Source organism: Lactuca sativa, chromosome 8 (genome assembly GCF_002870075.4).
Source record: "Lactuca sativa cultivar Salinas chromosome 8, Lsat_Salinas_v11, whole genome shotgun sequence".
NCBI lineage: Eukaryota > Viridiplantae > Streptophyta > Magnoliopsida > Asterales > Asteraceae > Lactuca > Lactuca sativa.
In genome coordinates this window covers 24,330,523-24,345,439 of record NC_056630.2, presented here as the reverse complement: position 1 = coordinate 24,345,439, position 14,917 = coordinate 24,330,523, and the positions used below count along the sequence as shown (strand labels likewise).

General features: G+C 30.6%; 3 protein-coding genes across 3 annotated transcripts; 1 reads left to right on the top strand and 2 right to left on the bottom strand.

Moving 5' to 3' along the window:
• Positions 1-6,101: 6,101 nt before the first annotated feature.
• LOC111888982 (60S ribosomal protein L35) lies at positions 6,102-7,357 on the bottom strand. The gene is made up of 4 exons (XM_023885112.2): positions 7,206-7,357; positions 6,967-7,102; positions 6,423-6,579; positions 6,102-6,316 (listed from the first exon to the last, which is right to left on the bottom strand). Exons 1-4 carry the CDS (start codon positions 7,207-7,209, stop codon positions 6,242-6,244), a joined length of 372 nt encoding a protein of 123 aa, XP_023740880.1. The 5' UTR covers positions 7,210-7,357; the 3' UTR covers positions 6,102-6,241.
• A 662-nt stretch (positions 7,358-8,019) lies between these two features.
• LOC111888959 (spliceosome-associated protein 130 A) lies at positions 8,020-12,526 on the bottom strand. The gene is made up of 4 exons (XM_023885091.3): positions 9,379-12,526; positions 8,786-9,277; positions 8,410-8,554; positions 8,020-8,325 (listed from the first exon to the last, which is right to left on the bottom strand). Exons 1-3 carry the CDS (start codon positions 12,385-12,387, stop codon positions 8,417-8,419), a joined length of 3,639 nt encoding a protein of 1,212 aa, XP_023740859.1. The 5' UTR covers positions 12,388-12,526; the 3' UTR covers positions 8,020-8,325; positions 8,410-8,416.
• A 952-nt stretch (positions 12,527-13,478) lies between these two features.
• Positions 13,479-14,638, top strand: LOC111888991 (uncharacterized). The gene is made up of 2 exons (XM_023885120.3): positions 13,479-13,813; positions 13,889-14,638. The coding sequence occupies exons 1-2, from the start codon at positions 13,505-13,507 to the stop codon at positions 14,048-14,050; spliced, it is 471 nt and encodes a 156-aa protein (XP_023740888.1). The 5' UTR covers positions 13,479-13,504; the 3' UTR covers positions 14,051-14,638.
• The last annotated feature ends 279 nt before the right edge of the window (positions 14,639-14,917 follow it).

Below are 14,917 nucleotides of genomic sequence, written 5' to 3'. Positions count from 1 at the left end.
AGGAACAAATACCATGTCATACCTAAAAAGTGGTAAAATTTACATTGAAAATTTTAAAAGACTTAAAATTAAAACAAAAAACATAAACATAAAATATACATAACCTGTTGGTTCGGAATGTGGCATCAAAGGAGACAACATCACCAAATTCTTTATAATTTATCTTTGAGGTCTCGTTAGCCCAAAACATAGCGTTGAGTTGCTTATTTTCAACTCTGAAATCGAATGAAAAATTAGGAACATTTTTTGTTTTGTTATTCATCTTATTGACTAACATCTGAGCATCAGTTCCACCTATAAAGCAATTAAGATCCCTCATCAAATTTTTAAAATCATCAATAGTGCCTCCAATAATATTGTATCCACCATTAATAGCAGTAAATAGCCTGTGAGCTTGGGTGGCACCAACGTTCTGATTAGAAAGACTGATAATGAACGATTTCTACCATGAATTAAGCTGTCTGTGGTGTCGGGAAAACAATATGTTATCTTGATACATAAGCTCGTGATTATGTTCCTCTACAAACTCATATAGCAACCATGTAGAGCTTCCTTTTATCATACTAAATCTGATACATGCATTGCATCCAGTCCTTCGACTATCAGTCCTTCTTTTTATCTTACTTCTGTTTGGGTTCAATGTATCAACATGACCTGTATTAGGAAGACCTTGTCTGTTACACACGAAGTATCTCAATCTAATAATACCATGCCCATTTTTTCTATTTGTCGTTTTTCTGACATCAAAACCTGCTGCAAGAGCATACTTGTAATACATATTTGTTATATCTTCATAGGACCTGTAATGGCCTTTGAGTTTTGGCTTAACTTCATCAGGTACCTTTGGAATCCAATACTGTTTTCCATTAATAGTCACATGCTGATGATTAGAACTTTGATGATTATCATTAGATTGATTATCATCAAATACACCCAATGTCTCGTCTTCAATTGAAATATCACCTAAATCGTTTGCATCTTGATCAATATTATCATAAATATAACAATCTTCTACTAAAAATAAACGATGATGAATTGACATAAAATATACTATCAGAATTTAGTAAAAGGAAGTTAACATTTATGAAAAAGTGTAATAAATTAAACCTGGATTCTTATCATGACATACAACCGGACTAACACCAAATGAAGTTAGCATATATGAAAATTTGTAAGAAATTAAACTTGGATTTTTATCAATTCCATGATGTTGGTCATCGAACAGACTATCATCAAAAGTATGATCTATTCCATCATTCATTGAATATAAATCAACATGGTCGCCGTCTTCTGTATGAGTATCCATTTCGATCAATAGAATAATAAAATCTTTTTCAAACGATGAATGATATGACTGGTAACACAAAATGATTAATAGGTGGGTTTCATTTGTGGATTATGGAAAGATCAATCAACGTATTTTTAGGCTATTTTTTTTAATTACTTGTTTGACTTTTGTGTAAAATTACATGCTTACCCTTAAAAATAAATTTAATTATTTTTTTAAATGATAAAACTTGATTGACTGTAAATCTTCCTCACGTATTCACACTAATCTATGTTTTTAAATGAACCTACTTATATATATATATATATATATATATATATATATATATATATATATATATATATATATATGTGTGTGTGTGTGTGTGTGTGTGTGTATGTGTGTGTGTTTTAGAAATATTAATATGTATTTTAGAAGTACATATATTTGTTTTTACCATTTTATAAGTATATACATATATTTTTAGAAGTATAGATACATATTAGTATTTCTAAAAATATAAACTTATGTATTTATACTTCTAAAAACTATATCTATAAAATACGTATTCATAATTCTAAAAATATATATATATATTTTCATTTTAAATGGTATAACCTTGCAAACACACACACACACACACACACACACACACACACACATATATATATATATATATATATATATATATATATATATATATCATACATACTTATAAAGCTAACATTTTTTCTTGAATCTCATGCATTTGAAACCCCCATTCTTTTTTCCTTTCACCATATTCATTTGAAACTCCCATGACTTTTCAATTTCTTTATAATAATAATTATAATTTGGTAATTAGGTTAAATAAATATCAAATCTAAAGTGTATTCATATATAAACTAAATTTCAATATTAAAATTATATCTTTAATTCTACTTATAAAATTATGTTTTTTAATTTTTAACATATTATACTTAATTTATTAGTTTTAATATATTGTTGTATGTAAACCATTATCATTTTAAAGGTATAATTTTTGAACAATTTATATAAAATACTTAAATTATTAATTAAAATATAACATTATAGGCTCAAATTAAATATAAATTTTATTTAACTTAAACAACCCAAAAATAATTTTACAAATAGTTAAAAGTGATAAATTGTAGTGTCTTTCTAATAATGATTGTAAGTTGGTTAATAAGGTTAAATAAATATCAAACCTAAAGTGTAATCATAAATAGACTAAATTACAATTTTAAAATAATATATTTACTTCTATTAATAAAGTTATGTTTTTAAATTTTAACATATTATAATTAATTTATTAGATTTAAAATGTTGTTACATGTAAACCATTATCAGTTTAAAGCTACAATTTTTTAACAGTTTGGAAAAAATACTTAAATTGTTAATTTAAATATAACATTACAATGTCAACTTAAATATAAATTTCAGTTCCACTAAAAAAACCAAATAATATTTTGTAAATAGTTAAAAGTGATAAATTATAGTGATAAATGCAAAAACTAAATTGTAATATCAGTTTAACTAAAATATTTCCTAAATATATTTATATAATCGTTAAAAATTTTCAAATAAGTAGCTTAAAATAACTTATAATAAAAATAGTTAAAAATAACTCTATATAAATGATTATATTGTTACCTTTAAAATCAAAAAATAATGTTTGATGTTTTAAATAATTATAATGATAGAAATTAAAACATTAAGCAAATAAATTTTATAAAATTAGTTAAAAATAACAACTATAAATAATATTAAACCATATATAATATTTAATTTTATTGATGTGTAACTCGCGAGTAGAAATCATTCAAACGATTGAAATCATGATGTTATAATAGATTTATATATTATCATATAATTCAAAATAATCAATATATTATATCAATTAATATATGAATTATTATATCAAATTTAACAACAACGTTAGTGTTATATTTTAAAAAATATATATTCGTAAAGACTTCAACTATATAGGTGTTTCTGCGCATTACAATGTCAACTAAAATAAAATTTCAGTTCCATTTAAAAAAACTAAAGAATATTTTGTAAATAATTAAAAGTGATAAATTGTAGTGGTAAAAGCAAAAACTAAATTGTAATTTCAATTTAAATAAAATATTTGTTAAATATATTTTTATAATCGTTAAAAGTTTCCAAATAAATAGCTTAAAATAACTTACAATAACAATAGTTAAAAACAACTCTATATAAATGATTATATTGTTAGCTTTAAAATAAAAAACAATGTTTGATGTTTTAAATAATTATAATGATAGAAATTAAAACATTAAGCAAATAAATTTTAAAAAACTAATTAACAATAAAAACAACTATAAATAACATCAAATCATATATTATATTTAATTTTATTCATGTGTAACTCGCGGGTAGAAGTCATTCAAACGATTGAGATTATGAAGTTATAATAAATGTATATATTATCATATAATTCAAAATAATCAATATATTATATCAATTTAGTATATACAAATTATTATATTAAATTTAACAACAACTTTATTGTTATATTTAAAAAATCATATACTTGTAAAGACTTCAACTATATAGGTGTTTCTACGCAACGCGCGGGCATTCGCCTAGTGTGTGTGTGTGTGTGTGTGTGTATATATATATATATATATATATATATATATATATATATAGAGAGAGAGAGAGAGAGGTAGGTTTAAATGTTTTTCATATCTATTGTGTGCTAGAATGCACCAACAGGAATTTTGTATTAATTATATGTATATTAAATGTTATCCTTACTTATAACTCATTTTTATGGAAACTAATTAAATTCGTCATTAATGTCAACAATAATATTTTTTCAGAATGAGTTCATATCTAGAAGAATGAGTGGATATTCCAGCAGAATGAGAGTATATTCTAGTAGAATACACTCTCGTTCTTCATATTTCATGCAACTTTATTGTATTTTAAGCGAGTGAGTGCTGAAACAAAATACGAACTCATATATAAACACCTAGATGCGAATTCATTCTGAAAGAATGTTATTGCTGAGATTGGATTTAATTAGTTTCCATAAAAAGAAAATTATAATTATAGATATAATTTAATATCTATATTTATTTAATTAAATAATTATTTAATTTACTAAATTCCTATTGGTGCATTCTAGCACATAATAAATGTAAAAAACAAAATAACCTAGCCCTATATATATATATATATATATATATATATATATATATATATATATATATATATATATATATAACATTAAAAAAATGTAAATACAATGTTTAATTAAACATATGTTTCATATATAAATACGATTTTTTTGCATGATTATGTATATTATGAAAAAAAATACTTACGGTAAAAGTATAAATATATATATATATATATATATATATATATATATATATATATATATATATATATATATATATATATATATATATTAACTTAAGTGTAAAACGGAAAAAAAAAAAAAAAACTATAAACTTAAGAGTTTTTTTTTTTTTGAGAAAATAATATAATGGTAATCTGGAAAACCTGTTATCACCGATAAAAAGGTAAAACCCCGAACATTTTTTTGGAAAATATGAGGATAAAAATGAATATAAAATTCAACTTTAAGCAAAACCGACAAATCCCTGAAAATTTTAGGGTTTTTATGACATTAACCCTTATTATTATATTCTCTTTGGCTCCGCCATCCCGTCGTAATATCACCCGTGTACCGAACCGAATTAACATTACGGATATTGGTACCGGGAATGGTATTAGTTTTCGGTACTAGCATCGGTACCGATGGTGCCAAATTCTGAATTTTGTAATTTTAGAGTACCGTGTACCGTCTCTTATTTTTAAATTTGATACGATTTAGTACTGGTACGAGATCATAATTTGGTACTAATTGCTCATCCGTACATGATATCACTTTTTTGAATGGTGGACGCTCGGTTTTTAGAGTTTGTTTCGATCTCTCTTTTTCTTTTTTGGTTTTAGATTTTTTGTTTTGGATTTCATGTTTGGTTATTTATTTTTGTTTCATCATTTGAAGTACACCAACTAAAGATAAATATGGGTTTTATTGATGATGATGTTTTTTTTTTAAGAAAGACGGTTAAGTTAAAGACAATTTCTAGGTTTTTTATTAAAGACAATCTGGGTCTTTTTGAAGACGATTTTAGTTTTCACATTATATGTTACACTATTTTTTTTTTATGTTATCATATAATGTGCAAACTTGAATCATTTCCAAGGTCCTGAAACTACTTTTGGTTTAATGGAGACGTAATGAGGATGTCCCTAAAACCACCTTTTCCAATATATGATTATCATCAAAGAAGTCATTAATGGTGTAGGTGATGAGCAATGACGAATCGAAGAGGACTAGTATGTGTCTGATGAATCAACGTATAACACATTTAGTAAAGCAAGTAATGAAATCCAATAACTATTAGCAACATTGTAAATACAACGGTGATTAGAGGAAGACCACATATTCCCTAAAAACCAGAAAACAACTTCAGAGACCTTTTAACTAATTCTAAAAACTTTGTTACCACTTACCAAAGAGTAACATTAACCTTTAAAAGGAATCATGTAGGTATATGTTATATTATTTATCTACGCTATATTCAATTTTAAGTTTACAGATAGATTGGATACACTTAACAACAATTTTGGCGTCTAACATTAAAATTTTAGTGCGAGTCTGTAGAAGCTTTTAAACCCAAATAAAATCCTAAAAACCTTATCAATTTCTAATATGCATGCATAAAAAAATTGATAACAATGTAAAAAAAATAGGAGAAAAAAGTCAAAAACCAAGCCAGGAAGATTTGAGAAAGCAACATTATAATTTCAATATCAAAAGCAAGCTCCAAAATTCAATCCCTTCACCAAAACATCAAATTTATGTAAATTGAGTTTAACATCAAAACTTAAAACCTCATCCTACATGGGTGATTATCTCCACCCTTAAACCTTAATAGCATATTTCCTCAATGGGAAGTACTTCTCCTTTTTCTTCTCCCTTTCAGTCTTCAAAGAAACCTAAATCAATCAAAGGGTACACATTACAATATGTTTATAATATGAATTCGAAAGCAATTTTTTTGTATGATCACAATTTCATAATAGAAAAGTCACTGAATGATACCTGATGCTTGGTTAAACGCCTGCGAATGGCTCTGGTTTTCTTAGGGCGCAAATCAAGAGGTAAGTATTTCTTGTTCTTGTAGGCTTCCCTGAGTTTTGCTTTCTGTGTCTGTGAAATAACAGTCAGCACCTGTGCAATTGATGTCCTCACCACTTTTCTGCATCCATGATCATATACAAAATCATCATCAAGATCAAAGAATATATGTATATATATATATATATATATATATATATATATATATATATATATATATATATATATATATATATATATATAAAGTTCAAACTGAGCACTCTTCAATAGAAAATAGCGAAAAGCAGATAGTTGAAACTTAAGAAGCAATTCAATAAATGATAAGAATCGATTTAAAAGCCCTGGATCGAAAAATGTTGTTTAATTGATCATTTCTTCTGTCCTGATATCGAAAAAAAAATTAAATGCGTAGCCAATTTCATATCCAGATGATGTACATTTAACATTGATCCAAACGAGTTACTTGTAGACAGAGTGTAAGTGAGAAATGTCAGAAGAGAGAAATTACATTTTGGAGAGCTTGTTGGGAGCACCGCCGGTGACTTTGGCGACACGGAGAAGAGCGAGCTCAGCCTTAAGATCCTTCAACTGAGCAAACAAATCAGCCTTCGTTTTGTCCCTCAACTCATGAACTTTGATCCGAGCTGCGTTTCACGTAACCAATGAGGAATAAATCAAAAAACGAAATGTATACTAACCAAAAGCGAGAAAGATAATGAAAACGTCAATGGAAAAGAGGGAACTTACCCATGGATTATGCTTTAGTTTTAGGAGCCGCAGCTGCAATGGAGAGTTCTCTCAGAACCCTAATATCTAAAAAAGACGAAGAAGGATTGTGTAACGAGGCTTTTGTATATAATACAAGTATGGGCCCAAACCCTTTTGTCTAATCTAGTATAAACTTAAAGCCCATTTCGGCCCCTTAGAACATATATATTGACCGGATATATCATATCATAATCATCATAATATCATAATATAAACATGTATTTTTAGTTAAGATTATACCTATATCAAAAAATGAGCCTGTTTAATTATATAGTTGGATCGTGTAAGTTAGTTTCATTTTGATATGAACCCGAACATAACTAACAAATGTAAATTTATTATTAAATAGATGATCCTAACTCATTATCTTAGGTTTAGGCATTCACAGTTCACAACTCATAGATACGCAAAATATGATATCTTAATATACAAATTCATTTACCCTAACATTTTTATACATAATGAAAGTTGAGAAATTATACCAGAACATGTCTTTCATACATAACATAATATAATGTGCACATACTTATTCCATCATGTGGGTTTCGATACCATACATTTGATCATGGTTAACATCTACATTTTACTCTTCCATTTAACCTTACTCTTTATAAAAATGTAAATTTTACTTATTGTCATCCTTTTTACATGTAATTATTTCCCAATATTATTACGATTTAAACTGGAATCATGGATTTAACAACTTCTTGCTCAATTCCAAATCAAAGTTTGTTGATACTTCCACCCATTCTCCATTACAGCAACAATAAAGCAGATATGAGCATTCCAGAGGTAAGTAAATAATCACCATTCAAAAGGTTTAAAAAGAGTGTTACAGATAAATGCACTTCACTACAGACTACAGAGCCAAAATCTTTAGCCTTGGTTCTTTAACAAAACACAGAACTAAAATAAGTAGCGATTCTACAAGGATTCACAAACAATTGAGTAAATTCCATAAAAACATATGTATAATTACAAGAAAACATCTAACAGATAGAAGCGAAGGGAAGGCTGCTATAATAAAATCAAAGTCAATTCCAATTTAACCTCGTATAGTCACCCTATGCTTTTGGCACTCATAATAGCATCATCTCATCTGCATGCATTAAAACCCAGGTTCAGTCACCAGATTGTATAAAAAAGACAAATATACCCATTTAGCAGAAGCATGCACCTTTACCTTTATCTTAAACAATCTTATTTCTAACTTCTTCCAATTTCTTCATAATTTCTCCTGGAGTCCTATCCAATTCATCCGCAATTTTCCTCTGTATATCCAAGGGCAATGTCGGAAATTGTTCACACAGGTCTCCATCAATCACATCCTGCACAAATAATCCCACATTTTATGGTGTCACAAACATAAACATATACTTTATAGAGTAACGTTTTGAGTGTTTCTTTCCTTTGTAGTAAAATGACTATTTTTGGTCCCCGGATATATCTGACTTTTGCAATTATGGTCCCCAAAAATAGTGTCATTTTACTTGGAACAGGGACCAAAAATGAACTTTACTCTATTTTTTATAACTATAAATAAAAATTAAGATGATTACCTTAACAGGAAAATAAGCAGATCTATACGCCATATGGTCTCTCCCACACAAAGGCGGATGCTCCTGTCTCATATGCATCTCCAAATGTGAAAAGAAGTCCACATCATCACGCGAGCTAAATGCCAATAATGCCCCTAGACTACCCATGACAGTTCCATACATGACACACTCCACTCCACCTGGAATCAAAGATGCTTTCTGCAAACATGTGACCACATCACCAACATGAAACTGAACAATCTCCTCGACTTTATTTGGAGCTCCATTAAGCTTCCCTTGTTCCCATTTAATCTTCCCACCAGTTGGATCTTCTTCAATCTCATCTGAAACATCTTGTGGCAAACGAACAAAGTAAATGTTCCCAAATTTGTCTGCACCTGCCATGGTGTCAAAGTCCACATGGTATGCTGCTGTTAGCCACCTTGGAACAGAGTCATCAGCAAATACATACAGCTGGTTTTCATCGCGTCTGTATTTGCAATAGTGAAATGACTGAAACATAAACAGAAACAAAAGAAACATTCAAATGTCAGAAAGGAAAGAAGACTTTAAAAAAAAAAAAAAAAAGATAAAGTTAAAGTTAAACAACAAACCTCTTGAATGTCTCCCACATAGATTCGATCACGATATGTATGAATGGAATTGATGGTGTTTGGAAACAACTTGTTTTCACATTTTCTAAGCAGCCTTCTTTTCCCCAAATCATAAAGCCTAAGAATAGATCCGATTCCAGCAAGCAATCTTCCTTGAAACTGACACAAAGCAAGTGGGACCCCATCAACTTGTGTTTTATGTAAAAGTTCAAGCGACCTTCCATCTTTTACAAATCTATAAATATGAATATATCCAGCAACTAAAGATTTTTTAGGCCAAAACTGTAAACCTTTTGCTGTCCCCACAGCTAAAAGTGTCCCATACTCCTTATCATGAAAATTCACAGTACAAAGACTAAAAGCTGCCTCATCATCTTGAAGCTCCAATAAACAAGTAGTTTCAGTTGACTTTGGGTCAAGAACCCTAATACAAGATACCCATTTATCCGCTTCAGCTTTCGGGTACCCGTATTGCTCATCGGATAACGGGTCGTCTTTATCTTCATCATCATTACCGTTTTCACTCTCCATTTTACCGTTTTGCCCTTGACCAGCTGCTTCAAAACACTCCTTTTTCGCACTTTCACGTAATTCTGCCGGAAACGCCCCTTGATCACTTTCAATTGTCACCAAAAGTTTCTTTTTAGGATGAAACACAAATTTTCTTGGAGTGTATCTTAAAGGAATAGAGGTTTCATTAAAAGTTTCACCTAATCTTTCGATTGTGAAAACCCTTAAAGCATCACCAGCAACCGCAACAACACCTTCAGCACATTGATCGGATGAAAAAGAAGCTGCATATTCTAGGGTTTCATATGAAAGAGGGGTTAAAAGAAAGTGACCCTGGTGAACATAACCTAACCATGGTCTACTAGACAAACAAAGCATAGCACGTCTCCCTCTCACCAAAATAGAAAACAATTTAGGAGCTCTAAGCCCTAGAAATCGGGATCTGGCATCTGAAAGCTGACCTGTCACCATGTCCACCACTGTCCTAAAAAGAACCCCACTCTGTAAACCCGCGTTTAAAAACAAACTTGCAGGATGATCTGCACCATCTTCACCACCTATAGAAGCTTGAACTTCAAGAAACAGAAGTGATTCAGGAGGTGAAGAGACACTTTGTAAGCTTAAAACCTGCATACAGTCATCAGGATCTAAAGACAAGATTCTGATGGTTTTATCATATGATCCAACTGCAAGAAACCGGGATCTTTGTCTTCCTTCAGGGACAGGAGCTATATCCAAACATGCCACGTCACCCGACATTTCGTTCTTTTCAACTTCCATCAACTGTCCAGTCATATCTACTTCAAAGTATATAATCTCACCTCCACTTAATGCGATAACAACTTGAAGTCTATTTGATCCAACTTTCACAATAGTTCTTTTTCCAGGTGTTCTCCATTCGTTTATACGCCCATCTTCTCTTATATGTCTAATACCACTTGGATGTACTTGCATTAAAGAATCATCACCTATTAATGAAACAGCAAGTGAAGGTGTTGTATCAAGAAACCCACTGTCACTAACTTCTTCAACAGTTTCACCAATAGAAAGAACAAGTGTTGCATTTGCAAATGAGACCACAATGTAAGCATCAAATTCATCATTCACATTCTTCTTGACAGTCCATACTGCACTTGGAACACCGGGAAGTTGTGACACAGCCATTTCACTGATGGCTAACCCTGGTCTTAGTATTCTAAGAGATGAACGTGGGCCCCGACCACAAAGGGTAAAAATTTGAGGAGTTTCTTCTTCGAAAAGATTTACAACTTTCATGTCCATAATGGGCATTAAGCTTTCAACTTGGTCGATTCTAACAAGGTTTTTAAGACCTCTAGGCTTGAAGAACACTGGTTGGAATCCTTCATCGGTTTCCATTAATGTAGCTGATGATGACTCTACATCGGGATCAGCTCCAATGGCTTGGAATTGATACAAAGCATGATTGCCAAATTCTGAAGCAGCAAATAGAAACCCTAGTTTCATGACACACATTGAAGATGAGACAGGTATGGTATCAAAATACTTTATTTTTAACTCTGTAACTCGTTCGTTATCATGATCAAGTGTGACCTTGAAGACATCCCCATACTCTGTTTGGAGAAGAAAGAAGAACATTGACTTTTGCTTGTGCATAGTGGCTGAAACGATAAGAACCCCACGTTCAGCAGGCAGATCTGCCCTTCTAGGAATCACTGCTCGAACATCTGGATGACCTTGATTCTTGTAGATGACGAAATTTTCAGCACAAACAAGGACACCACTTGGACCATCACCACCACCAGGTACAGTTACCAGCATGTTAGCACCATTATCAACTTGCTCAGACCATTTCCTTGAAACATGATTAAGCCCCAAATCTAGTTCATAGAAGGTAAGATGTTTTTGAGCCTCGTTTGCAGCCTGACCGGTGGAATCCTGATCAGCCTCTGAATAATCCAACTCTATAGCAGCAAATATAGGATTATCGAACCCACAATCAACCCCTGCTATGGAGTAAGTAATTGTGTGTGACTTGTGTGCCTCTAATGGAGAAGAAATAGTTAACCTCGCAGCCGTATCTCTGTTAAGAACATAAACGAGCTTTTGCTTTTCACAAGCACCAATCATAACAGCTCGACCTTTCGGGTCAATTGCTAAATACTGCCCCGGGACGATTCTACGACTTCCAGATTTCCCGAAAGTTTCCTGGTGAATTTTGTCGAACACATTTTTCTCCTTGTTATATTCGAGAATGACGATACGACCAGAGTCGGAGCCGACAACGATGTAGTCTTTTTGGGCACCGGTTAACCTAAACTGAGCTAGGGATCTAATAGCACCAAAAACATCAACGGAGAGAATAGTTTGGATCTTACCGTTTTCGTCGGGGCGCAGGAGTTCAAGGACTTTTCCGCGGGCGACGACTATTTCTTGGGATTTGTTACCACCGGAGAAGCTGCCGTTGATGGCACATACGATGCCGGTGGCTTGTTGGAGGGTGAGATTGTAGAGATACATGGTAATGGGTTGCTAAAACCCTAAGTTGTGAGGAAGTAGGGAGACCAAATGTTCAATGAGTGACAAAACTAGGGCTTTTAGTATGAGATCGGGAGAAAGAGGGAGGAGGGGGACGGGGGTTTTAGAAGTTAGAACCATCAAGTATCAACCCATCTCCATAATTTAACTTCTAATCGAGTAAAAAATAGAACAAAATATGTTTCACCGTCTCTAGCTTTTTTTACTTCGGTTTATTTTTTTTAATTTATAAAAATTATCAAAAATAACTTTTAAATTATCACATTTTAAAACAAATTCATAATTCTATATGAATTCAATATATAAATACTATATTTTATATTTACAATTTATTAATATTATTTAAATTATAAATAGTTAATTATAACATAATAGAAAATAGACAAAATTGCAAAAATGGTCTCTGTGGTATACATTTTTTAGGGTTTTAGTCCAAATCACGATTTTTCTGGATTGGTGGTCCTTTTGAACATGTTTCGTTGCGTTGTTGGTCCCTCTAAATAGTGAAATGATTGTCATGTTCTTCTGATATATTTTTTTCGTTTTTCTATTTAATTTAATGTTTTATTAATTAAAAATACGGGGCTCACCCCCCCCCCCCCCCCCCCCCTCTCTCATCTACTCTAATAAATAAAAATGACTTTGCTACATATCCTTCTCTCATAAGATTAGTCACGTGTCATTATGTCATAATTTGAAATATATTTATTTTCTACTTGTCATTATTTTAATTTTCATTTTCAATATATCATTAATTACTTTCTATAAATTAAACCTATTATAATGACTATCAAATTTTAAATTTTAAATTTCAAATTCAATTCCAAATAAATTTACACTTAAAACCTTTATGTTTAATATTTTGTTATAATTAACCTGTTTAGTACATATTAAACAAATAATTTTAATTAATTTATTATTTGCATGTTTTTTCTCATAATTTTCACTTATTTCAATTTCAAATTCAAATAAAATTTCTATTTAATCGTTCGTACTTAACATTTTGTTTTAATCATCCATATAATATACGGTTCTCACATACATCAACACACAATGAATAAATATACTTTCTGTTGAAACTTGAAAGCTTTGAACTCCCATGGCCGACAAGTTTAATGATTCAAATCACTCGAGCTTACTCGTTGTTGATCAATACATCATTAATCGGAATCCATTGAGTTTCGCGTCTGCTTTCATCGGCTCATGGGGCTCTTCTTTCTCCTATCTGAATACCTCGTTCGGGTCGGAGCAGGATTCAAGCGAGGTTGACAACGACGATGGAGATGAGTTCGTTGCTGAGTTGACTCGAAAAATGGTGGATTACATGCTTCAAGAAGATGACGATGATAATTCTTACGATAAGTACACATCTCCCAAAGGTTATGTTTCTCAGAAACCGATCTCCGAGGTTACTACAACCCTAATTTCTTACGTAATACGATTTATTTGCTTGTTTTGTAATCTATTGATGTAATCGTATCAGGTAAAGCATCCAAACAAAAACCGAGTTACAGGGCTTCTGATGATTTCTTGTTCAAGAATAAGAAATATAGTCGATTCTTACATATCAATCTGGAATCGTAAATCGATTTCTTCAACGTTCAACGTGTATGGATTCGAGAATATGGAACAAAATCGATGTTGACCCATAAACTGGAACAAATTGATTTCGTCCCCTGATATGTCTTCAACTTCTCAATCGATTTCTTCTGTTGTTCTTGAAGAGCAAACCCAGAAATCTGCAACTCTTTCATCCCCAAATCAATAGTTTTAAAACCCTAGAAACAGCCATCAAATTCTATGGGGTGTCGATCACACTGAAAGGAGGGAAGCATGAGTTTCAACAAGAGTGAGGTTACACCTATTTCCAGAATTTATAGAAGTCTAAACGTGAATCGACCCAAAATCAGGAAAAATGAAGAATTAGAACTCTGATAGTTAAAGAATTAGACGATCTAGGTTTGTCACCGGAAGCATCAGAGAGAGAGAGAGAGAGAGAGAGAGAGAGAGAGAGAGAGAGAGAGAGAGGGGGGTTTATTATCTTTTAATTGTTAAAATAAATAAATAAATATTAAATTTAAAAAAAATAAAGAAAAATGAAAAATAAATACCTAAGGGTATTATAGTCATTTCAATTTTTGGAGGGACTATTTTCACATACAAACCACTCCAAAAAAAACCATAATCCAAAAACTTAGGGTTTGGACTAAAACCCCAAAAATTTGCATACCACAGGGACCATTTTTGTAATTTAAAATATGAACGATTAAATTTGACAATTAAAATTCCCATTCAATTTGATTTAAATAAATACTATTCTTTCATATATATATATATATATATATATATATATATATATATATATATATATATATATATATATATATATATATATATATATATATATATATATATATATATATATATATATATATATATATTAGTTTATAACCCGTGAGAATCACGGTTATAAAATTAATTAAAATTTCATAGTAAAAACTTAAAATTATTA

Bases quoted from the DNA above. Each gene is read 5' to 3' on its own strand.
- LOC111888982 (XM_023885112.2), bottom strand. The intron at 6,580-6,966 runs GTAATTTCTCTC...TCATGGATGCAG, and splicing joins CCCAACAAGCTCTCCAAAAT to AAAAGTGGTGAGGACATCAA. The intron at 6,317-6,422 runs GTATCATTCAGT...TGATTGATTTAG, and splicing joins GGCGTTTAACCAAGCATCAG to GTTTCTTTGAAGACTGAAAG.
- LOC111888959 (XM_023885091.3), bottom strand. From the start codon at position 12,387: ATGTATCTCTACAATCTCACCCTCCAACAAGCCACCGGCATCGTATGT. The intron at 9,278-9,378 runs GTTTGTTGTTTA...TTTATGTTTCAG, and splicing joins ATGTGGGAGACATTCAAGAG to TCATTTCACTATTGCAAATA. The intron at 8,555-8,785 runs GTAATCATCTTA...TTATTTGTGCAG, and splicing joins CTGCTTATTTTCCTGTTAAG to GATGTGATTGATGGAGACCT.
- LOC111888991 (XM_023885120.3), top strand. From the start codon at position 13,505: ATGGCCGACAAGTTTAATGATTCAAATCACTCGAGCTTACTCGTTGTT. The intron at 13,814-13,888 runs GTTACTACAACC...TAATCGTATCAG, and splicing joins CTCAGAAACCGATCTCCGAG to GTAAAGCATCCAAACAAAAA.